A 24,383-nucleotide genomic window follows, 5' to 3' on the forward strand; every position below is an offset into this window, starting at 1 on the left:
TTGGAGCCCAGATTATAGTGCAGGACACAGATATTAACAAAATGATTATGCAGATAATTACTTGCAATCATAGTAAGTGTGAGGAAAAGAAATACAAGGTAATAACATGTACCACTCATGGAGACCAGGACACAGGTAACAGTTCTATTAGGTAAAAGGCCACAGACAGACCACAAAACATTTGGGTTCAGGTAACAGTTCTATTAGGTAAAAGGCCACAGACAGACCACAAAACATTTGGGTTCACTGGATTCTCATAGGAAGGGCCCTGATGACATGGATTACAAAGCAGCAAATCTCATTTGGATTAGGTTGTGTCAAAGGATCCCTGAATTTGTGATTTCAATTGTCTTTATTGCCATAATTACATGTAGATACCTTGGCCTCTAACCTAGCTAATTACTGACATTTGATATTCAACAGATGCTTGTACACACAAATACATGGACATTTGTTTTTGAAAAAAATGACCTCTTGATTTGTGAATTTTGGAGCTGCTAGAAAACTGACTTAGGAGGAAGTAAAGTATTAATGAAGGTGATGTCTGATTTCACAGCATAGTGCCTATTTGTTTTTTCTTGTCTTTTCATTGTGCCTCCAAAGCTTCAAAATCCCCTAAAAACCAAAGATTGGAGGACAAACTGCATCTTTTTAAACTGTGGAGAGCAAAGTATTTTAATGAGGAAATATATTATTCTCCTACAAACCAAGGGCTAATAGCCTGGAACTGGTACTTTGGCTCCCTAAAAAGTCCAACAAGACAAGCCAATTATGGACTCTGAAACATTTTTATTTTTAGTTCCTTGTAATAACGATTCATTTCTTTGCTATGGTACATTAACTGGGAAACCAGTTGAAATGAGAGTTTTGGCACTTTTAGAATAATTGACTTTATTTACCAAACTCTTAATAGTGCAGAGAGGTGAGCTGAGGGGGAGATGGAAGAACAAAAGGCTGAATCAGAGGAAAGTGTTTCTAGGAGTCTGATTTTCAGTAAAAGTCAACTAAATGGACAGCTGTGAAACACAGTTCAGCTATTTTTTTTTTCATTCTGGTTTATTTCTTAGGTAGATAATGAATTGGTTATTTCTGTTGATTTTTTTCCTTTAGTGTGATGTGATGTACTCCTGAGCAGGAATAATTAGTTGTTTACAAATGAAGAGTGCAGGAGATACAGCTATGATATCCTTATCCATGCCATGATATATGACACTCTTCCATTCTGCTCTATATCTGGGCACATTGGCAACACCATTCACTGGGCTGCTCCCTTTTCTTTTCAGAAGAATTTCTTTTGTTTGGGAGGTCTGTTATTTTGTCTTTCAGTCCACTTTCCTTTCAGTGGCTCTGCTTGCCCTTTTGGTGGTCTTTTTTGGAAGTTCCAAGCTGATACCTGTCCAGACTGGAGCTTGTGGAACTGAAAAGGAAGGGGTCTTTGGGAAGGGTAGAAATGTTATAAGGGATGCAACTAGAGAGACATTAAATGGGCTGCTAAAAGAGATCCAACTTTAGGTCTCATTAATGAAATATAATTTTGTGATTATAGGAGTTTTTAACTCATGTGAAGTCTTTGCTACTCAGAATATATCTGGAGAATTATACTCAATTCTGGATGCCTTCTTTTAAGTAGAACACTTCCAGACTAGAATGAGCTTCAAGCAAGGTCAAGAAATTGGCAAAGGTGCTCTCATTATATCAAAGAAGACATTTGGTATTTGTTTTTTAGGGATTGGCTAGCTTCACTAAGCATAATCTGCTCTAGTGCCATCCATTTCCCTGCAAATTCCATGATTTTGACATTTTTTAGTGCTGCGTAATACTCCATGGTGTATAAATGCCACATTTTTTTTATCCATTCATCTATTGAAGGGCATCTGGGTTGGTTCCACAGTCTAGCAATTGTGAATTGTGCTGCTATGAACATCAATGTAGCAGTATCCCTGTAGTACGAACAGAGCAGGGAGGAAGAGCAGGAAGAAAAGATTAACATTAAACAGAGACATGAGGTGGGAGGGAAAGGGAGAGAAAAGGGAAATTGCATGGTAATGGAGGGAGACCCTCATTGTTATACAAAATTACATATAAGAGTTTGTGAGGGGAATGGGAAAATAAACAAGGAGAGAAATGAATTACAGTAGATGGGGTAGAGAGAGAAGATGGGAGGGGAGGGGAGGGGGGATAGTAGAGGATAGGAAGGGTAGCAGAATACAACAGTTACTAATAGGGAATTATGTAAAAATGTGGATGTGTAACTGATGTGATTCTGCAATCTGTATTTGGGGTAAAATTGGGAGTTCATAACCAACTTGAATCTAATGTATGAAATATGATATGTCAAGAGCTTTGTAATGTTTTGAACAACCAATAAAAAAAAAAAGAAATTGGCAAAGGCCCTGGAGACCATGTGATTTGTGGAACAACATTCATATTGCTTAATTATGATAGAAGCAAAAAGTTAGTTGTATGAAGCCAACTTTTGCATTGGTTGTCTACACTGGGCAAATGTGTTGGAAAAAAAGAGACTAAGACTGAAATATCACAAAATCATAAAATCTTCTCAATATTTGGTTTTTTATTTCCTTTGTGGTGTGGGGTACTTGCATATGCTAGGCTAATATTCTATGGAATTACATCCCCAGAACTATAAAAAGCTTTTTATTTTTGTAGATGGGGATTCATTAAGTTTCCCAGGCTAGCCTCAGATGTGCAATCCTCCTGTCTCAGACTCATGAATAACTGGGTTTATAGGTATATGTCATTGTGCCCAGCATGCCTTCTGAATTAGTTAATTTAGGTAAAAACATGTACTGTTTTTTTATCCTAGGACCACCTAATTGGTTGAGTAGCACAATAACTTTCACATATTCAGCAAGGGCAATCTGTTCTCAGGCATAAGGACAGAGCCTGATCTTTGGGTGACCAGGATGATTTTCCTTCCCTATCTAAAGTGCTCTGTGTTTAATCTTTTTATCACTAAAAATCAGGTGCTCACCACTAGCAGAAGAAGAGTTCTAGAAAGGATGGACTGATGGCTGCTATGCTGTCTTCCATTTCCATGACACCTGCCATGGTTTGAATATATTACTCAAAGTTCATGTGATGGAACTTGATCCTCAATATAGTGGTACTTGGGAGTTGGGTATTTAAGAGTTATTTATTTATTTATTCGTTTGTTTGCTTGTTTTGGTACTGGGGATTGAACCCATGAGTGCTTAACCACTAAGCCACATCTCCAGACCGTTTTTGTATTTTATTTAGAGATAGGGTCTCACTAAGTTGCTAAGGCTGGCTTTGAACTCACATCCTCCTGCCTCACCCTTCCCAGATGCTGGAATTTTAAGAGTTATTGAAATCAGAGGGTTCTATCCTCATGAATAGATTGATATCATTATTGTGGGATTGGGTTTGTTATCCTCACAGTGGGTTCTTTATAAAAGAATGAGTTTGTCCCCCACTTGCTCTCTCAACATGTGATGCCCTCCTCCGTGTTCTGATGCAGCAAGAAGGCCTTCACCAGATGGTAACACCTTGATCTTGGACTTCATAGTCTGAAGAACTATAAGGAAACAAATCACTGCTCTTTCTAAATTATATAGTCTCAAGTATTCTGTTATAGCAGCACAAAAAAGACTAAGACAACATTGTCTGCTGCTTTGTAGTCGTGTGCTTTTAATTGGGTTAGGAAATAATTCATGTCTGAGAAAAACTTTAGATGTGGCTTGTTTTCTTCTTAGTGATATTGAGAATATGAACACATAGTGGGAAAATTTGAGATTTCCAGATGCTGTAGGCTTTTTCTAAAAGGCATTTATAGTAATAATAATAATGATGATAAGCCCATATGACAGAAGAAATCATAACTTATGAAAATAAAATTTTAGGGGCTGGGGATGTGGCTCAAGCGGTAGCGCGCTCGCCTGGCATGCGTGCGGCCCGGTTTCAATCCTCAGCACCACATACAAACAAAGATGTTGTGTCCGCCAAATACTAAAAAATAAATATTAAAATTCTTTAAAAAAATAAAAATAAATAAAAAAAATAAAATTTTAAAAGGCAATTTTATAAAATGGCCAACTGCTGTAGGATCCTAATTCTTTTTAGAGCAAACAGGGTGTGGTCATTCATATTTTTATTTCTTCCTTCTCAGTATTTTCATGTCTTTTTAAAAGCAAGACAGAGAAAACTTTGGGGAGGAAGAGATAAAAGTAATCCCTGTTTGCACAGCAACACAATGTAAACATTGTTAGCCTAAGGCCTTATGGACAGAAAAAGTCTGGCTTCAGATTCCCCCAGACTGCTATTCAGGAAGAGAAAACAGAAACATCATTCTTGGTGTAGAGACCAGGTTTCTGAACAAACCCAGAATTCCCTAGTTTGTTGTTGTGACTTTCCCTTGTTTTGGGGCACTGTATAGGACCCTTCCTCTAGGGATGGTACACAGCTGGTGTGAGAGAGTATAACTAGGGCTTCAGCAGCACCTGGAAAACTGGAGTGTGACCTAATAGCTTTTTAGCTTCTTTTGGAGAAAAGACATATGTTTAGCTGATCAGAAGAGGAAGAGATCAATTATAAAACCCATATCCCTAAACTACATAAGAAAGGAAATTACTTTCTTTGTTCCCCACCAAATGTGCAAGTTATATTGTAATCTCTATTTGGAGGGCTGAGAGTGAGTCTGAACTACTGAGGAAAGTGAAGTTCTCTACTTACAAGCTGCTGCACAAAGAGCTTGATCTTTGTTTCCTACCTCTGCCAAGGGGACTGGAACAAGTTTGCAGAGACTCTCTGAGATACAGTTGACTTGTCTCAGGGCTCATTCATCTGCAAAGGCTGAAAAAGAATTTGAAAATCATGAACAACTGACCATTAGATAAAACCTTTACTGGCTCAAAAATAAATCTCTGTAGTTTAATTTTGTACCCCTTTGGACATTGATTTTTCTGACACTAGAATGGAAGATAACTTGTCTTCCAAACTTTGTAGAAGAGCCAACCCAAATCCAGCTGGATTTGTATCTGTAGGGAAGTTGCTTGATTTTTTTTTAAAGCATGGTTTAAGTTTCTCCCTCTCCCCCTCTTTCTCTCTCCCCCATTTCTCTTTTCCCCCTCCCTCTCCTCATTCTTTCATCCCTCCCTCCCCCTCCCTACCACCCCCAAGCACTCATAAGAAACTTGCAAAATCAAGAATTAAAATCAGGGAGAAGTATGCTTCTCCCTCAAACCAAAGGTTCTTCCCAGTTCAATCCTCCCACAGGTTACTTGTGTCTGAAGGAAGTTCTGATGGCACATATTACTGATGGGGGGGGGGGTTCTTCTCTGTTGGTTTCTCCTTCTTGCTTCCAAGGCACAAGTGCATATACTACCTCCTATGATTTGAATATATATGTCCCCACAAAATATTCATGTGTTATAATCTAAGACTTAATGTGATAGTGTTAAAAGTGGTACATTTAGAAGGTGACTATGGGGACTTTGCCCTTATTAATGGGATTAATGCCCTTATAAAGCACCTGAGGGATTAGCCACTTCACTTTTGCCCTTCTGCCATGTAAAGACACAGTATTTATCCTCTTTGGAGGATGCAATAGGGTACCATTTAAAAGCAGAGAACAATACTCACTAGACACTAAATTTCCTGGCACCTTGATCTTGGACTTCATGGCCTCCAGAACTGCAAGTCATAAGATTTCTGTTATTTATAACCCAACTGCAGGTATTTGGTTATAGCAGTACAAACAGACTAAGGTATAACTTTGGTAGCACTTATGGCATTGCATTATAATCATCTCTTCATTTACCCATCTTCAGTACTTCAAAAGTAAGTTCCTTGAGAGTAGAGTAGAAGTAGAAGAGTTTATGTCCATCATGGAGACTTCACCTAGACTGAACAGTAACCTTTGAGTAGAATTAAATTATTTCAGCCCGAGCTGTACTAGCTGCCATTTGTTTTGCAACAGTCAGTCAAGGATAGCCAGGGAGCATGAGGAAAATCTTTTCACTTGTGGGAGGCCTCTGAATGATCTCTTTTTGCTTTTCCTTCTACTTTCTCTCATTGCTCCCATCTACCCTTTTCCACTAATGCTTACTTACAGTTTGTGCAAAGAAAGATCTTAAACATGGTTCAGGAACTTCTGTGACTTACATATTTTGACCTGAGGCTGGTGGCTTTGTCATTGTTCAGCCTTTACATAGTATAATCAAATCTGATTAATTGAGACTAACTTGGGGGAAGGCCTGTCAGAATTATAGATAGAAAACAAATGCAATTTTATTACTTTTAAGTTCATAGAATAATAAGAAGTAGACTAATAAAGCCTTTGCCAGGAAGTTTTGCCAAGTAGAAGTCCTTGGACCTGTTTTAATGAATAAATAAGAATGATGTGCAATTAACATATTTATTGTTTGTAAATTGCTTCTAAAGTGCTTAAAAACAATTTATTTTCTTAAGTAGTTTAAACACTTTCCTTGTAATCTTGTTTATACCATAGTTTGTCCAGCAATCCTTCATAAAAATAGATACAGCAGCCTAGCTCCATCTGATTGATCACAAAATATGAATGAGTGAAATCTGAACTGCAAAGGTATGACTTCAAGATGGTGATTTTTCATTTCCTACATAGTTGTTTTTCATCTCAGAAGTATAAGCTCACAGTTAGTCGTTTAGTCCTATTTAGAGAAGAAAAGAGTTTCCTCATCAGAAGGCAATACTTGCCATCATTCCAGCTACTCTCAGTGGCCTAATGCCAGAGTTTTCACTGAAGCAGTAAAAATGAGAAAATTTACCTTTTGGATAATTTCACTATGATCAGACAATCCCCAGTGGGCAAACCTGATAGAAGATACTGTATTTTGGTTGCAGTTTATTTCCAGCAATTATAGATGAGCAATTTAAGTGGAAACGAAGCAAGTCATTTGCTAGAATGAGGCTGTATTTCACAAAGCTTTATCATTTGACATTCTCCTGATCACTTAACTAAAGACAGTCTGTTTCCTTGGGTAGATCATATATCCTCTTTCTACAATATCCCTAGGTACAATTACTTTTCTTAATGATAGGATATTGACAGAAAGTGATTTACAAACATCATTTGCACCAAGTTTCACTTTTTTCTTCCCAAGAGTTGATGGGACCTCAAACATTAGGTTTTATTCTTCTGGGACTTCTTAGGAGAAATAACAGGAAGGCACTAGGCAAATGGAGAAGGATAAACTATGACCTAGATATCAGAATAGATGAGTTCTGAACCCAGGCCTGGGTTTCTAATAACCAGCTGTGTGACTTTGGGGTTGGGGTAAGATTCTTTGAGTGCCCCCCCCTTTTGTGTGTGTGTGTATTTGGTGGGGGAAGAAAGAGAAAGACAGAGATTAGATATTAGATAATCTCTAAGGTTATACTGAATTTTAATGGTATGTGGGCGTATGATTCTCTAATGATCCTGGGCCCAAAAGGGAATTTTTCAAAGCCTGCTGTGATAGTGTAGGACTGTCAAGTTGTAATGATTTCAAGAACCTTTTCAAATGACCACATTTGGCAGTAAAGCAACTGAAGGCTCAATCATGATCTGAATAAATAATTAATGTTGTATGAAAGGATGTATTTTTTTAATGAAGGGTAAATCTCGGAAGTGACCATAGATTAAAAGCAAAAGTGGTAAATCAGCTAACTGGGTTTCCATTTCCTACTGTCTATAGAGTGGAAAATCCCCTGGTCTAGTTCTTGCTCTGACTCTTCCAATAATTGGCTATTTGGTCATGGATTCACAAACTCTCTGGACCTTGGTTTTTCCATCTGTTTAAAAGGGAAAATGATACATTGCCTATGTACTTATCAAAACATAGTTACTGGAATAGAACACAGGTCAAAGCCATCTTAAAATAATCATCATACCAATATAAGATGCTATTTGAGAAAATAATTTTTAAATTTGGGTCATTGAAATACATAGCCCAACAGATATTTCTCATTGTGCTAAATTGTAAAACACTCTCTGTCAAATTATATTATGTTCAATATTATTTATATTACACATTGGCATCTTAATATTACTAAGCATAGCATTTTAATTTTTTAGGTTTGTAAATGATACTTTGATGAATGATAGAGATGGAAATAGAGGGTTGAGGAAACAGACAATTTGTTGTTTTTTGGCTTAAGCCAGTCCCTTATTTGTCAATTTGTGAGAAATGTTAAGACAAATACATGTTTTAGAAGCACAATAGCCTATCTTAAAAGAGCTTAGCAAACTTTGCATTTCTGACTTAATTTATGAAAGAGGAGAAATGTTCCTATCTCATAGATGGTTTGAACGTCACTATTAATCAGTTAACAGAAGTGAGTGAGCATGTGCTATGTGTCAGGAACAGTGATTGGCAGTGAAGGCACAGACATTAAAGATATATTCTTTTTTAAAATTATTTTTAGTTGTAGTTGGACAGCATACCTTTATTTTATTTATTTTTATGTGGTGCTGAGGATCGAACCCAGGGCCTCTCACGTGCTAGGCAAGTGCTCTACCCCTGAGACATAACCCCAGCCCCTAAAGATATATTCTTTACCCATAAGAAGTATCTCACTAGCCACTTAGCAAGGCCCTAAGAAACTCAGTGAGACCCTGTCTCTAAATAAAATATGAAAAAGGACTGGGGATGTGGCTCAGTGGTTGAGTGCCCCTGGGTTCAAACTCTGGTACAAAAAAAAAAAAAGTACCTTGCCGAATGAGTAGTGAGATTGATAGATAAATATGTCATAAAACATGTTATGTGATATGAAAGATATAAGTATACTCCTTATATTTCCTTGAGTTATTAAGTGTATAACATTTCAGAAAAGAAGAATGCTGAATCACAAGCCAAAGATCTTTCTCTAAAGTACTACTGTGCAAAAGAACTTTTGTGATGATGGGAATGCTCTGTCTACACTGCCCAAGTCAGTAGCCAGTACCTACATATGGCTATTGAGTTCTTGAAGTGTGATTACTATGATGAAGAACTAAAATTTTAATGTAATTACATTTTTGTTAATTTAAATATTCAAATTTCTACATGTGGCTAATATCTATGTTATTGAACAGCATAGCTCTAAAGGAATGGTAGAGTGGGTCCATAGTCAGGCTCCAAGGCAATACCTAGTGGGCTCTGGTGCAGCTGCCCCAGTCCTTTAATTCTGTTTTCCTATCCACAGACTGTACTAGCCGTAGAATGGCTCATTTCCAGCTGACAGCTCTGAATTATGCATGCTAATGTGCTTTACTTAACCCTGGGATGAGTTTTTTTTAAAGATATTCTGTGACAGTTCAATCATAACAAAGGAAGGAAATGGGGCGAAAGAAAACTAGTTAATAAAGGGTTTTAAATTGTCTAAAATCTTGCTTTTCTCATAATTTCAGATGGTGTGAGGTCATTTTAACATTCTTTAAGCTAGTGCGCTCTCTCTCTCTCTCTCTCTCTCTCTCGTCTGTTGTAGGGGGTCAGGTTCCTTCTATTTCTATATAAATCAACCATCAGAAAGGTTAGAGCCAAAAGAAAACTTGCATACCATATTATTCTTTTTTTTTTTTCTGATACAACAGTCAGGGAAAGAACAAGGTAAAAATATCCTAGCAGAGAAGGGAAGCTTAGAAAGCAAGCCATTCACAGTGTTCAATGGAAATTTAGTTGTAGACAGAAATAAATATTTAAGAGAAATCAAGTTTGTTACCTGATAATAAGAAGACCTACCATTTGTCTGATGATTCTTAGTTTTAGAGAATATTTGAGCATATATTATTCTATTTGATTCTAGTAACAATTCTGTAAGTTAGTTAGAACTGATTGGACAGATTCTGTATGTATACAAGGTATCACAGCTAGTAAGAACTTTTTCTATTATTATCTTGAAGGTTCTGTGTTTGGAGACTTTCTGGGATTTTTCTTTTAATATTCTGTGATCTTTTCTAAGCTTATAACTGTCTGCAAAAACAATCACCAGGGTGATTTTAGACTTTAACTGTAACTTAGGTATACCACGAAGAAGCAATTTTAAATATCTAAACCCAAAGACACATCTTCCTTTCTGTGACAAAATTTGTGTGTGTGTGAAGGGAGAAGTGACTACTCACATCTGGTTTATCTCCAAACAAAATGTTCATTTTCAAGTAGACACAAGTATTGAGCCAAGCAGGATAATGGAGTGGGTGTACCAGTTTACTTTGAGAGAAGGGTGTGAACATATAAGAGTGAATGAAGAGAAAGGTGTCTCTAAGACCATTTGAAAAGCTGACCAGCAAAGAGCTGGGAGGCAGGAAGCTGAGAACAGGGTAGGAAAAGGAAGGCATGGGTTGAAGGGGATATGCTGTCAGACACCAGACACACTGTGGTGTTGTTTCTAACAGCTCTCTCTCTCTCTCTCTCTCTCTCTCTCTCTCTCTCTCTCTCTCTCTCTCTCTCTCTCTCTCTTTTGTTTTTGACAATTAAATTTGTAATTGTCTCTGGTTTTTTTTTTTTTTTTTTTTGCTGTGGGGAATCTGATGGAAGAGGGAGAGTGAGGAGTTCCCCCTCATTATTTCTTAATCTTCCTTCAGGAGGAAATTGCTACAGTTGTGTTCACTGCCCTTGGAACTGTCATGTTTAAGCAGGCTAGGGAATTTTTTTTCTCCCAAATAGTATACTCAGTCAGCCAGTCCTAATTACTTCCATTTCATTGCGTTTTCCAGAATCCTAATGAGGTGTGGCCTGGTGGTGTGAGCACAGGACCCAGCATGAAGAGTCTCAAATTCTAGTTGCAGATGTTAGATGCCTCTTTCTAGTAGAGGCCAAATCTCTTAACCTCTTCTGTAGTGCTGTTAATGGAGTTAATAATATTTATTTAGCTCATAATGGTAGCAGGAGGATTAACTAGTTCATGTTGCTAAAAAGGCTTTCAGGAAAAGAAAAAGTTTTTGTGCATTGTATTCATTTTCAAATGCAAATTCTTATTAATAGGAGGCACCTGCTCTATTATAGAAATTAAGCACTTTATGGAAATCTTGCTGGCTGTATGAGAAGGAAAATTCTTCAGTTCTGTGTTATGAGCTCTGTAGAAAATGTAGCTACTGTCATCTGTAGTTTCCAACTTGGGTATCTGTTTTCTGCCCATCTAAAAATAATTCCTCTCCTTTATAGTTTCTCTAAGGTTTAGTAATTTCTCTCTCTCCTGCAACCTTTTATATTTACTGTTACTGGTGCAGAATGACTATTGTGTTTCAGCTATGGGGAGAAATGATCCCTTTTTATAATAGCCTGTTAAACATTCTGGAAATCTTTGTGATAAAAGGTTCCACACAAATACAAGGAGCATTAGTAATTGTTCTGGAGGTGCACTGCATAACTGCATTACAGATTGCTAATACTGTGACACTCTCAAGCTGCTGATATTAGCCATTTTGTGAGGTATAATTATGCTTTCTTATACAGGGCTGCCAGCACTCTTATTATGTCATATAGTAGTAGCCTTTTGGTTAATCTCTGTGTTCAAAAGGACAAATTCTAATCTGCCATCACCTCTCCTCATCCCTCCATCCTGCATAAAATGAGAAGGTCTGTTAGAATTTTGGAGAATGGGTAGGGGGTTTTAGAGAATGAGTAAACATTTCCGTTACATCCTTGAATCCTCTTATTGCTTTTCATTTGTGGTTCATAAAGTGATGCTAAAGTGTAAGCTCTATCTTGTCTCCAACAGAGATTTGCTGCAGTGCTTGTTTTTGTTGCTAGAAACTGGAGGCTACTGTGGGTTTCCTTCAGTGCCTAATAATTTCCACAGAACCAAGTGCCCTTTATTTAAACTACAGTCATAATTAGAAGGTTGCCAATGTTAAGCAACCATGGAGCCTGAGTTTGAGAAATGTTTATTGTGCCTCATTAAATTTGAAATTAGTACTTAAAAGGTCAGAAATAAATAATCTATTTATATTTTTGTGACAGTAAATATATGTGGATGCTGTGTGTGCACATCTTTGACTACTCATTCCAGTGTACTGAGACACCACTCCGTTTGCCATAGCAGTAATCAAAATCTCTGTGCCAAAAGAGAGCTGTGGAGGGTTTCATTGACCACAAACAAGAAAATGATCTATTATATTGTATCTAATTAGAAAACATCAATATTAGAAGCTAATGCATTTGCTATTTCTAAGATGGTATATTACTCCATTGTCTCTTGCTAGCATGATCGCATATTACAGGCTTGAGCAACAAGCTGGTACAAGGGAAATGAATTTAGACCGATATGCCAAAGGCTATTACTCTTTAATTCTTAAGTAAGCTTGTGGAGGCAACTGGGTTTTAAGTGATGTATAATATAAATAATGGGATTGGGGTTGGAACTGAATTTGGGGGTGTTGTTTTGGCCCACAGGCACAGGGCCACCTGTCGCTTTCCCTCCAAATATTTTGAAAGTCTTTTCAGCTGACAAGCCTCGCTGAATAGAACCTGCACTCTGCAGGCAGTCAGGGCTCTGTAGCTGCTAACTACTGGGAATTGAGACACTGATAAAATAGAATTTAGCAGAAAAGAATGGATCAGCTCAGGTTCTGAGAGTGCTGGGCCTTCTCTGAGCCAGAGGAGCTCAATGATTGGCTGGATCCAGGAGAGCTTATACTGTGGATCCCTGGATCTCATTGCTTTGGGGAAGTCTTAGGTGGAGTTTGTATTGCCGTTGGACTAGCTGTATCAAGTTATAGACTTTGGAATTGAAGCCACCTCATAAATCATTGTCAAAGTTCCAGGGAACAAAGCACCTTACTCCTGAAGCCCTTGGGCTATGTGTCCTAGTCCTTGAACTAGGTCTGGAGGACCATCTCCAGTTAGTGTGTACCACATTTTTCCTTTGTCTAACTGCTAGGCTATACTCTTCTTACCCATTTACTGGAAGTAGCCAAGAATGCCACTCTTAGAAAAACAGGTATGAAGCAGACTGATCTGATGTTATTGTATTATATTTGCTTTCTATCTCAGTAGTAGGTTATGCCAAGACTGGTGCTTCTGTTTTTTTTTTTTTTTTTTTTTGTCATTCTTGTTGTGGCATGTTCTGAGTCAGTATTTAATGTGGCTGTAGCACTTAACCTGTATGTTTGTTTTCTTGGCTGTTTAAGGGGAGGAATAACAGTTGATACTTGCTTGCAAAGGGCTTTGATTTTGGAGATGAAAGGCATTCTGTCTGTGCCTGCAAAATAGCTTTAATATGTTGTACTTACATATTTGGGATGGTGATTGAACTCTAGGATTTGTTCCACAGGCATATGTGGGTGATAGCTGTTTAGTCCTCAGATTGAATTTTGTTTATGTAGCAAGATATAGTCTGACTTACAAGACTAGATTCTTCATTTTATTTACTCTCAAGCTACTTTACTTACACTGTGGCCTTGTTGATTTTGCATTTATACATACAATAGGCATGACTGGTTCCAGAGAGCTTTCTATAAGCAAATACTATTTCCAAGTACACTGTACCCCATAAAGGACTTAGCAAAGCATCCAAAGGCCTTATTCAGAAGGCTCTATTTGTTTGTTTAGTGGAACAACGTTTAGCCTGGTCTGTCAGCAGGTTATTTGCCTCTGAGTTGCGTGAATTCCTACAGCAAACAGCAAGGCTTCTAAAGGAGACCTTTGTAGTGATACCTGTAATTAGGTTGTCCTTCTAAAGGCACTACTTTAACCCAAAAATGAGAGCAGAGGAAAGCATTTTCCCTGGGGCCATCTTTGCCCCATTCTAGGTAGTCTGACCATTTCAGTGGTGCTGGCAAAACTTCAAGACTGATAATGAAAGACCAGAAGGAGCATAACTCTTTCAAATTAACTTGTATGTTAACCACATAGCCTGTGTTTCCCATTGATAGCCCTGTACTAAAACCCAGTGGAATCCTAGAGTTTTCTTCCACATATAGAAAAGTAGTTGCCACACTGTCAGCTGTGTGTCAGAGGTCTATGTTCTGATGAACCCTTATTTTCTCATATAATATTTTTTTTGTCTATCCTGAGTTGAAATCATTATCATGTGTTACCATTGCCATTCTCAGAGATGTGGCAGAACTGATGGAGTTAGATGAGCAGGAAGCACTTAACTGTGTCATCTTATGTGTGACAGTTATATCCACACTGTTGTGTACTTATAAGGTTGTAATTGGGAATGATAAGAGGATAAATTGTAACTACAGAAGGCAGTATACAGAATGGATACTTTCTGAAGAAATAGGATCACTTTGGTCTAATAGAATTGGCCATCTACCTTAATTGTGATAAGTAACCACATTCTTAACCCCTTCCATCTTTCTCTGGTCATTTATTTTTGAATTACACGAATAATAAGTGACCAGGATTGTAGCAGATGGCAAAGAGAACTTCCAGTCCAGTTCAAAGATGAATTGACACAGTGCACATGAAATAATCACGGAACCAAAGGTGCACAATCACATGTATAGTCTGTATACAAAGTGCTGAGAAAATTCTAGTCAATGTGGAATGATCAATGATGGACATATATTAGAAATGAAGAGAATTGGATATGCAGAAGTAGAGGCCTTGTATGGAGGACTGCTTAGCTAAGGATTTCCATTTAGATTTAATGCTAATCATAATAAGGAGTCACTGCAGGTCTTGAAAAGAGAAGTGACATGATGAAAATAGTGGACAAGGAAGATTATCCAAATAGCATATTGCTGAAGGAGCCAAAGCAAAAGGCAAATGGAGATGAAGGAATGGTGGTAAAGGTGATGGATACTGGGGAAATGGAACCAAATGGAAAGATATATGAGCTATTTCTAAGAAGGGTAATAATTTAAAATCTATTTGACAACATGTGGATTGTGTAGATGTAACAAATATAAAGGCCAGATTCTCCTATGGTAGTCATTTGTGCTCATCAAATCATTAGGGTGCTCTTGAATTCTATAAAGTATTGGTATAATTCTTTAAATTGTATTCCAGGATCCTGTGTACAAGTATGTGCATGTATCTGCAGGTAGTACTGTCTCAGTCTCTATGTTCATTTATCTAATTGTCTGACATTTTGACCATCCCTAGTAAGAGATCCATTAGTTAATGAGCTCCCTGAAGGCATAGGCTATGCATTTTTTTCTATTTTCAGGGTTTGGTGCATGTTTATTCAATGGATGAGTGAACGAATAAGTTAATAACAATCAGTTTGTTTTAGAAGCCTAGAATTTTTAGAGTTTGAAGGAAAACATTGAAATCATTTGGATTTTTCTCCTCATTTTATAGATGTATAAAGCAGTCTTAAGAGGGACAAATTGACTTATCCAAGGTCATCTGTGAGTTCAGTGAAAAATAGGGAGAGGATGTCGAGGTTTCCCCACCAGACCAAATTGCTCTCTGTAGTCAAACTGTATGAATTTGTGTATGAGAATTAGGGCTGTGGTATGTGGAGAACATATGACTTACAAGATGTGGTTAGTAGGAGCTTACTTAGATTTTGTTTTCAAGTTTGGCATAAATATAAGCTTTCCAGTGATGGTAACTATGGGGATGGTGCCTTATTCCACCTTCACTAATTCACACTTCATCTGCTGCTGTCTGGATGGATGAGTCTGTGAATATATATTCTAGCTAGAGGCATGCCGGCTTTATCTTTATGTAGAATTTGCATTTTCATTTTTATGTATTAGGCATAGGAAGTAGGAAAAAGCCATTTGTCGATTCATTTCCAAAAAATCATTTTGTGAGGGGATGGCCATTTGAGCATTTAAAACAGCGACCCCTTTTGGAAAAGTTTATGGGTCTTTTCATCATTGAATCGATAGGCACAATTTACATTACTGGAAGTTAGCAGTTCAAAAAAATAACCAACACTTTAGAATAACTTTTCTGTGCATCTGATCTGGAATTCCATTTTTGCTGGTTCGTATTGCTAAAATGAATTAAGGGTTTAAAAATTAAAAAAAAACCAATTAGTTAGCAAATTGCAGTTATAATGTTTTCAGTTTGATGGGACTTTTAAAGTGTAATTTAAGAAGATTGTTCATTTTCAAATGCAAACCTTTGGGTTTGAGGAATCTCTATTTTAATCCAAGAGTCTGCAACTTTTTTTAGCTTGGTGTAGTGACCTGGGGATTTATGCCAGTAGGCAAAGAGTCTAGTCCTAGATATCTGCATTTATTGGGCTTCTTTCTCCTCAGGGTTGAAGTCTCCCTGGTGATAAATGTGGTACTGAGAGAGTTGCAGTCACTCTTCCAGAGACTAGGGCACAATTCAGTGAACTGTAAAAGTAATGCAAAATGACAATTAAAGTAGGGCATTCTCTGGTACCTTGGGGGCCTGACAAAGTGGAAGCATTTGACTTCTGATGTGCCAGACTTATTAACATAGAAACATAATAAAATATAATCTACCCAAAAGTCTCACTAAAAACCTCACATATCCAGAAGGGAGTTGAGAACAGAAAGCAGTAAGCAAAGAAGGCTTCTGAACAGGTAAAATACAAGCAAATAATAAAACCCAAATCATTGCACAGAAGTTCATATATTAAAGATCATGTAATTTCCCTCTTAGGACAAAAATATCTCAGCTCTCTACTCAGAACTTATTAACTCATGTTCCAGTCTATTCTTACAAATGTAATTATGTAGTTTCCAAAAGCATGGTAGAGTAGAAGCATTGAACTTGAAATGGAAGAGAAGCTGCTTTTGTTCTAACATCACTGATAAGTAGCATCACTGAATATTTGATTGCAAGTTAGTTGAAGGACAGCTGTTGGAAATTAAAGGCAAGACATCAAAAAACAGTACTTTGGGGTCATTGAATATATAGGCAAGACCTTCATGGCACAATGATTTATGTTTAGAAGGGTGCACCAAAATAACAAATAAAATGTACAATTATGTCTTTTTACTCTAAAAGAGCAACATTGTGATATGTTCTAGAAATAAGGTATAATGGTTAGGGTTTTAAATTAGAGTTTCAGTTCTTAAAGGGGAAAGCCGTAAGTTATCTGGAAAACCAAGCTACGCAGAATTATTTATTCTATAGGGATTGTACAAAATCAAGATTTTATTAAAACTAGGCCAAGGAGAAACCTACTCTAAGTGAATTCCTAGAAAAAAAGCTACTTGTTAGAGAAAGGATTTGAGAGAAGTATATTAAGTGATAAAAAGTGACTTATTTGCCATCAAGACTGGAAATAAAAGTTTGCTGTAGACCCATTTTTATGTCAAAATTAGGTTTTTTAGAAACAAATGTTGTTCTTATCTCTTTGCTGTGTTTCTCTGTTAACCTGCCTGTCTCATTAGAGATGGGGACATTTCATAGTGAAATTAATGTGACATTTAGAGAAAATTTCCTCTCTCAAATGTTTCATGTTATTTGCCATTTAGAATACTTAAAGATGGGATTGGAATAATGTCAAACAAATTTTGATTAAATAAGGCTAACCAGGAGCCAATACATGCAAAACAGAAAAGCTCTTGTGTTATTTCTTGAAAAGTGAATTCCTTCTCTGGTTCTTTATCATATATTGAGATAACATCAGTAGATAATTTGACAGAAAAGGTGCAATCTCCTAAACAGCTGGGCTTGCCTTAGAAAACACAGCATATCAGGCCAAAGCCTGTCACCAGTTCTTTGTTCACAACACTAGTTTTCTACCCTGAAGGTACATTAGAATTATCTGGGAAACTTTAAAAAAATACCAATGTCTGGGCCCAACTCCAGGTCAATTATCTCAGAGTCTCTTGAAGTGGATCTTTGGTGACAGTATTTTTTTAAGTTCTTCAGATGATTCTAATGTGCAGTTAGGGTTGAGAACCACTGGCTTAAGACATGAAAACTATTTATTAACACAAGATTGTTTCCTTGTTCAGGGAGGTCTGAGTCTTATTCTATGCTCCACCAGTAGTGAGAAAAAAAAATCTACTCTTTCAGTGCATATGGGTTGGGCTTGAGCACACACCTAGAAAAAATATAAACTAGAATACTTGATATCAGTAGATATAGACCCACCATAAAATAGGCTACCTATGGCCTGCTAACTCAGTTGTTTGGAATATAGCACTAATGAGGCCAAAAGATTGTATCTGTCTAATTAAAATGATTCTGTTCCATATATTGTTCCTATAACTGCAACTAAACTGCTTCATAAAGAGAGATGAAAGTGATTACAAAGGAAAAAGACAATGTACAAATTGGTTTAGCCGCAATCATTCTGAAAAGTTGGTTCTAGGTACCTGCCTCATTTACTAGTGCTACCAATGACATTTAGGATGGAGCATGGGGCATTTGCCCATTATGGTTTGTGCTGATTTTGGGGAAGGGATATTTACATTAGAAGGTTAGGACCCATAAGAATGGGCAGTGCAAAAAAGAATGGGTAGAGTAAAAATAGAAAAAGAGAAGAAAGTGATAAATTACTATGACATTCTTTTACCTACAGTGGCAGATGATTCCTGTAGCATCTGTCCCGAGTTAACTGATTTGTCTTGGGGGTAGGGACTGTTAAGGTGGGAATTCTCGTGGTCATATACATTATTCCATTAGAACCAAGAAGTAGTATATTTGTCAGAGATAAAATTGGTTTGAATTTTCTCCTTTGCCTAAACATGTGGTTCTGGTTTTTTGATGAGAGACCAGATATCCACAGAGCTCCATATTTGTGCTCAGTGAACACAGGCTAGATGCATTCATATGCAAAGCCATGTAAAAATTTCTACTTGAAAACTGACTTTCAAAAAATGTGACAAAAATAAAAAACAAAAAACATGACAGTAGCTTGGGATATTGATCATGCTTTCCCTACAATGCCAATGTCCTCTAGATTTCCTCTCCTTTTTATTTGGAATCTACCATTTTTCTTGCAAAACATGATTTGATAAGTTTGAACCTGGCTGATAGAATACACATGTGCTATTGTTTTATTGCCTGAATGAGGTCAAATTTCTGGTCCTTCTTGGGGTTTCAAGTTTTGAAGATAGCAAAGAATAAGGATTCCCACTATGAGTGATGAGAAATGCAACTGTAATCTCCTTGGATTCATGTTTTATTGTCCATATTTTACAGAGGAGGAAACTGAGGCACACAGAGATTAAATAATGTACCCAAGTTTGCATGGTGAAATGAATAAGTGAACTGTTATTTTAATTTTTAGGGGATGGGGAACTTCCACTCATTAAATTATGTGTTGTAGTGATTATCATAGAAGAGCACATTTGATCAACCCCATTTCCCCCTCTTATATTGATAAAATGAATTGACTCAAAAAGCATTTGTTGTTTGACTGACTGATGGATAACCTATCCTAGCAAATACTTAGATTGTATTCCCAACACAGACCTTCAAGTTAGCTTCCTCCTCCTGTAGTTATATTTGCAACAATTTTGCCATTCATTCTCTTATGAACAAATCAGAAATGAACTGACCCCTTTGATTATTACTCTCTCAAACCATTGCTTCTAACAGCACCAAAAATTACTTGTGGCTTACATTAAAGGGAATATAAACTTCTAGATAAAAGCAGTGGGAGTGGATATTATACAGTGTGTCTTCCAATGAGAGGCATGTGCAAGCGGCACAGATGTACCCCAGTCAATACAGGGCACTGTTGGGTTTTAGTTTCCTTCTCAATACTCTCCTTTCTTCCAACTATTCACCGCCCACTTTTTACTTACTCTAGGTGGTTAGGGTCCTTATTCTGACTGTTGGCTGTTTAGTGCCTATGTGGGAGCTGGATCTGCTATTACTAGTCTCATTTTCTCCTCTATCAAACTGTGAACTCCTTGAAAGCAAGAACTGTATCTAAGAGCCTAGTGCAGTAAATGTGTGACAGGTAATCGTCAAAAAGGTATCTGCTATTTTGTTCTCTAGACAGCTATTGTGTTTCCTTTTCCAGTTGAAGTGATTGCAGAAGGCCCTCAAGGAAAGGTGGGCATTGTAGGGATTTCCTGTAGGAGGCCAGGAGGGTAGAGGAGATGTGTTTGGGCATTTTTCAGTTCCTACAATGGTTCAACAAGAGTTGTACTTTAGTGTTGGGGGTAAGGTCTACTTTACTAGGACATTAACTTACTTCAGTGTAGACTCTTCCCTATCTCCCACCCTTTCTAAGAGGTGCTTCCCCCCTTCAATTCATCCAGCCATTGGATGCTCATAAACGGTTTTCCCATCTCTTTCATCTGGCAGGTATTCTGCATTTGCTTTTGTAAAACTGTTGCTCTGGCAGTCTGCTGTAACCAGATTAGACAGTAGTGTTTTAATGATAAAAACTGAGACAGGGGTTTGCTTGCAAACTTCATGTCTGACATGAAAGGCTTTGGTACCCCCTGTGGTCTGCCCTTCACCCTGTTTTAGGCATAGTGCTTGTTTGCCTTTATATTTGTGATAAAAGAAGGTCTTTCTGCATAACCAGTGCTGAGCAAATGTCTTAAAACAAAGGGAAGTGCAGAGTTTAAATCCACAGTGGGGGATTACCTTGCCTGCATTTCCATATCTTTGGAATAAATATTTTAACATGTTAATTATCTACTACTAATAAAAATACCTTTGAACTTCCAGTCAATTTGATGGGCATAGAATTGTCTCCACTGGGGAATGGGAAGCAATTAGTTTCTGTAACGATTGTGAGTCATATTGTCTCTTCTCTATAAGTGGTTGCATGGTCAGTAGCCAGCCCTCTTCTAGGAAATGTTTGTGCCAAGTCTGTCCTGGTCTGCAGGGGTGAGTTGCTACCTCCACAAAGGATAGCCCCCCCTGCCCCTCCCAGGCTGCTGCCCCGCTATGGTGTTAGTTTCTGATTCATTTATTGCTTCTTGCCTATTTAAAAAAAAATCCTTTTAAGTAGGTACTTGGATTCTTCTTATGAATTACCTGTGTAACATTTTAATTCTTTTTTTCTTATTACAGACTGAAAATTATTCTTTTGATTCCAACTATGTGAATAGCCGAGCCCATTTAATCAAAAGGTATGTTGATTTGCTTACCTAGCTTGATTTAATATAAAAAAGAAAAACTAAGTTTTTTAAAAACCATACTTTTTTGGATTTTAAAATGAATGCCTATATGCTTATTGTAGAAAGTTTGGAAAATTTAAGTAATTCCATCACTTAAAGGTAATCCTGTTGGCATTTTATCATATTTCTTTCCATTAAAATACATGCATACATATTCACAATTATAAATAAAATTGGAGTTATATGAAAATATAGTTTTGTGGATTAAAAATGTAATATGAGAAATATTAGAAAACTTCCAAAATCTTGTTTAGCAAAATACTTGTTGCTATTCATTTTAAAGGCCTTAAAAGTTTTTTTCCTATGGAATTTCCAGTCATTTCTGAGATTGCTGTTATTTTGACAACTTTGAAATATTAAAGATATTTTAATGACAGAAAAATTGACTTTTTATCTTTTATAATTTTTTTTAGATGAGATAGGAAAAGAAAATTGCCTGATTTAGTACTCTAGTTAAAGATATTTAGAAGTGTTTCTTTGAATACTGATGAAGATTTCACCTGGTGCAGTGGGCACCAAAGTCATCCAATAGGAAAAAAAATAAGACATGTAGAAAACCTAAAGAGAGAGAACTAAGCAAATGAGAAATTTTCTTGTGAATAAAAGTAACAAAACAACAAAAATAATCCAGAACTGACCACTCAGATGATGCCTTTATTACTGTTTCATGTAAATAGCCTCTTGAATGGTCCAGTGGTTATTTGGCAGCTAAAATTGAACACTGAGTGTGTTTGTTAAAATAATGGAAACAAAATAGAAAGGCAAGCAGGGTGTATTAGAGCTGCTGTAGAGAAGATCTGAAGCTTCTATTGTTTTGCTGGCTCTAATCCCATAAATTTACATAAATCACTGGAAGGGTAGGATTCACATAATAAACTAGCTTGTTGTACAAGTAACTTGAATTCATATCTAATTTAATTCATGGTGCTACAGTAACCCCCCACCACCACTCCACATCATGCTACGTTTATCTGTATCAGTTTGGGACAGCTTGTGACCTTAAGTGATGATCATTAATCATCTGAAAATGGAAAGCACTGTATCCCAGGCATAGTATAGTTTGAAATTTTTCTGAGGGGTTGGGAAGAATCCATTTAGAATATTTTCTTGGTCTACAGAATAAAGCAAACAGTGAGGAATTTAAAATTCTCTGACTAATTTGTTTTAATGGGAAGGAAAAATCTTTACAAACACTGATTAGAGTGGCTTTACAGTAGAGGTCTGCTTTGTTTTCTGCTTCAAGATTGTTGTTTTCAAAGCTTCTTTTAAAATTTCTAGTGAAAACAGTGACTTGCCTTATCCTTACAGGTCCCTTGGGCAAGCTATTTCTGGATACTTAGGAATTCTATGACCAAGTTAAACTGATAACATGAGTCGTATTTTCATTGCCTGGCGGAAAGCTAAGACTCCTGGGGACCCTCAAGTCTTAGGTCAGCCCTGAATATCCAATTTAAAAGGCAGACTGATGAAATTAAAACTTATGTCAAACATTTACCTTTTGGGATACGTGTATTTCCACAATAGCTTTTTGACTCACTGGGAACTGGGAATCTCTCATTTGATTACTTTATAACACACACACACAAACACACACACACACACACAGAGAGAGAGAGAGAGAGAGAGAGAGAGAGAGAGAGAGAGAGAGAGAGAGAGAAGGCATGACCTGGAATTAATAGGGCCTGATGGTGGCTGAAACAAAAACTAGGAGTTTTTAAGTCTTCACTAAGGACCTTCTTCATTATTTTTTCATTGACAAATACAACTTTGTTTATTTACTAAATACATCATGGTATTTTATACTATATATACAAGGTAAAATGACTAAATAGAATGAATTAGCACAATCATTATTTCATATAATTATCAGTTTTGTGCTTACAAGGTATTGTATTCCTTCTACTAGTTTTATGAAAAACATAATACACTGACCATGTGGTAAAACAAAACTCTTTACCCTCTTATGCTCAATAAAATAAAAATATGGAGACTTTGACTGTAATATCAACCCTTCACAAAACACAGTATCTGGTGAGCAAAATTTTACTCACTAAATTTCTGACTTCCACATGTGAATCAAAAGCTCCTGCAAGTTAATATCTGCTTGCCACATTTCACTTAATGCAAAGTCCTGCCTATATTTCTTATAAGACTTTAAGAGACAAAATATTCTTACAACTAAATAACAATTGTATATAAGTACAATATTTTTACACATTTGATCATTGATGGGCACATGCATTGAGTTAAGGACCTTCTTCATTAAGACAAAATATTTTAAAGCAGAGAGACATACATGCATTTTTGCCAGTTTCTGTTATGGGACTGCAAAGGTTTTGGAAAACCATTAAGGCTTTGGAATTTATGGGGTCAATTGAGTTTAGACAAAGAACAATACCTGGAAAGATACAGGGTGCTATTTTGTATGCTATGCTTTCCTGTGGAGTAACCATTATAAGTATAAAGTGTGGGGAAAATGTTAAAAGAGAGTAGTTACTAACACCAGGTGATCAAACCAGGAAAATTATGTTCAAATAGCTCACAACAATGTTTGAAAGGGTTTTTTTTCCATATGTGGTTTCTTGAAGATCCATATCTATGCATGGGAAAAGCTCTTGGCCAGGAAATTCTTAATTGGATTATAAATTTTAATTTTGAAAATGCCAGTCCAATCTCAAGCCTACTTTGTGAACTTGTTTTCCTATCTCTTTTCTCAGCCTCTGTTCATTATCTACTCATCCAAGGATGTTTCTTGAATCATTCTTCCTGCCGTTCTTGGACAATCTATTTATACATGGGCATCTTTTCCTCTTTCATATATATCTACCTTAGATAGTTGAACAGGCCTGTCATTATTCTCTAACTTTTTCCTGTATCAATCAGGAAATAGTTACATGATATAGTTGACACACTGAATTGTAATAATTTAAGGAAAGTTCTTTTTTACAAAGGGACTATTTGCAAAGACTTGGGCAAGAGATAACACAGTATTCTGGTATAAGAACAATAGAGTTGAAAATACTTTTGAAAAGACTAGGGAAGAGAGCAAGGAGGGAACATTGACTACAGAATAATAGTGACTTCTGGTCAATTGAAGGATACAGTCACCATTAAGTGACCCTGCAAGAGGGGAGCAGAGATAATGAATACCCTAACATCACTCTCCTCTTACCCTCTGACCTCCTTCTCATGTCCTCCATGGGCTAATCCCAATGGAATGCCACAGGGCAAGGGGATTTTTCACAGGCATAAATCAAAGTTGAGAAGAGTCAAGAGTGAATATAGAAGGGAACAGGAAGATATATGGCACATTCTCCATAATATTTTTTAATAAAGAATCTAGCATTATATCTTTGTAGTTTTTTTTTTTTCCTCCAGAACATCATCTGCAGTCTGGAGGTATCTCAAGGAGGTTTATAAAAGA

The 24,383-nt window shown here is 36.8% G+C and overlaps 1 protein-coding gene across 4 annotated transcripts in view; it reads left to right on the forward strand.

Annotated features, from left to right (window-relative positions):
- Nucleotides 1-24,383, forward strand: part of Pcdh19 (protocadherin 19) — a 101,317-nt gene that overhangs the window by 34,705 nt on the left and 42,229 nt on the right. For all 4 annotated transcript variants that reach the window (XM_058571268.1, XM_058571270.1, XM_046419193.2 and 1 more), the window contains one exon: nt 20,853-20,911. In XM_058571268.1, the coding sequence (XP_058427251.1) occupies nt 20,853-20,911 (59 nt within the window). The remainder of the gene's footprint in view (nt 1-20,852; nt 20,912-24,383) is intronic.

This window comes from Marmota monax, unplaced genomic scaffold (genome assembly GCF_021218885.2).
Source record: "Marmota monax isolate L192 unplaced genomic scaffold, Marmota_monax_Labrador192_F-V1.1 WCK01_AAM20220418_F8-fsc00206, whole genome shotgun sequence".
Classification (NCBI taxonomy): Eukaryota; Metazoa; Chordata; class Mammalia; order Rodentia; family Sciuridae; genus Marmota; species Marmota monax.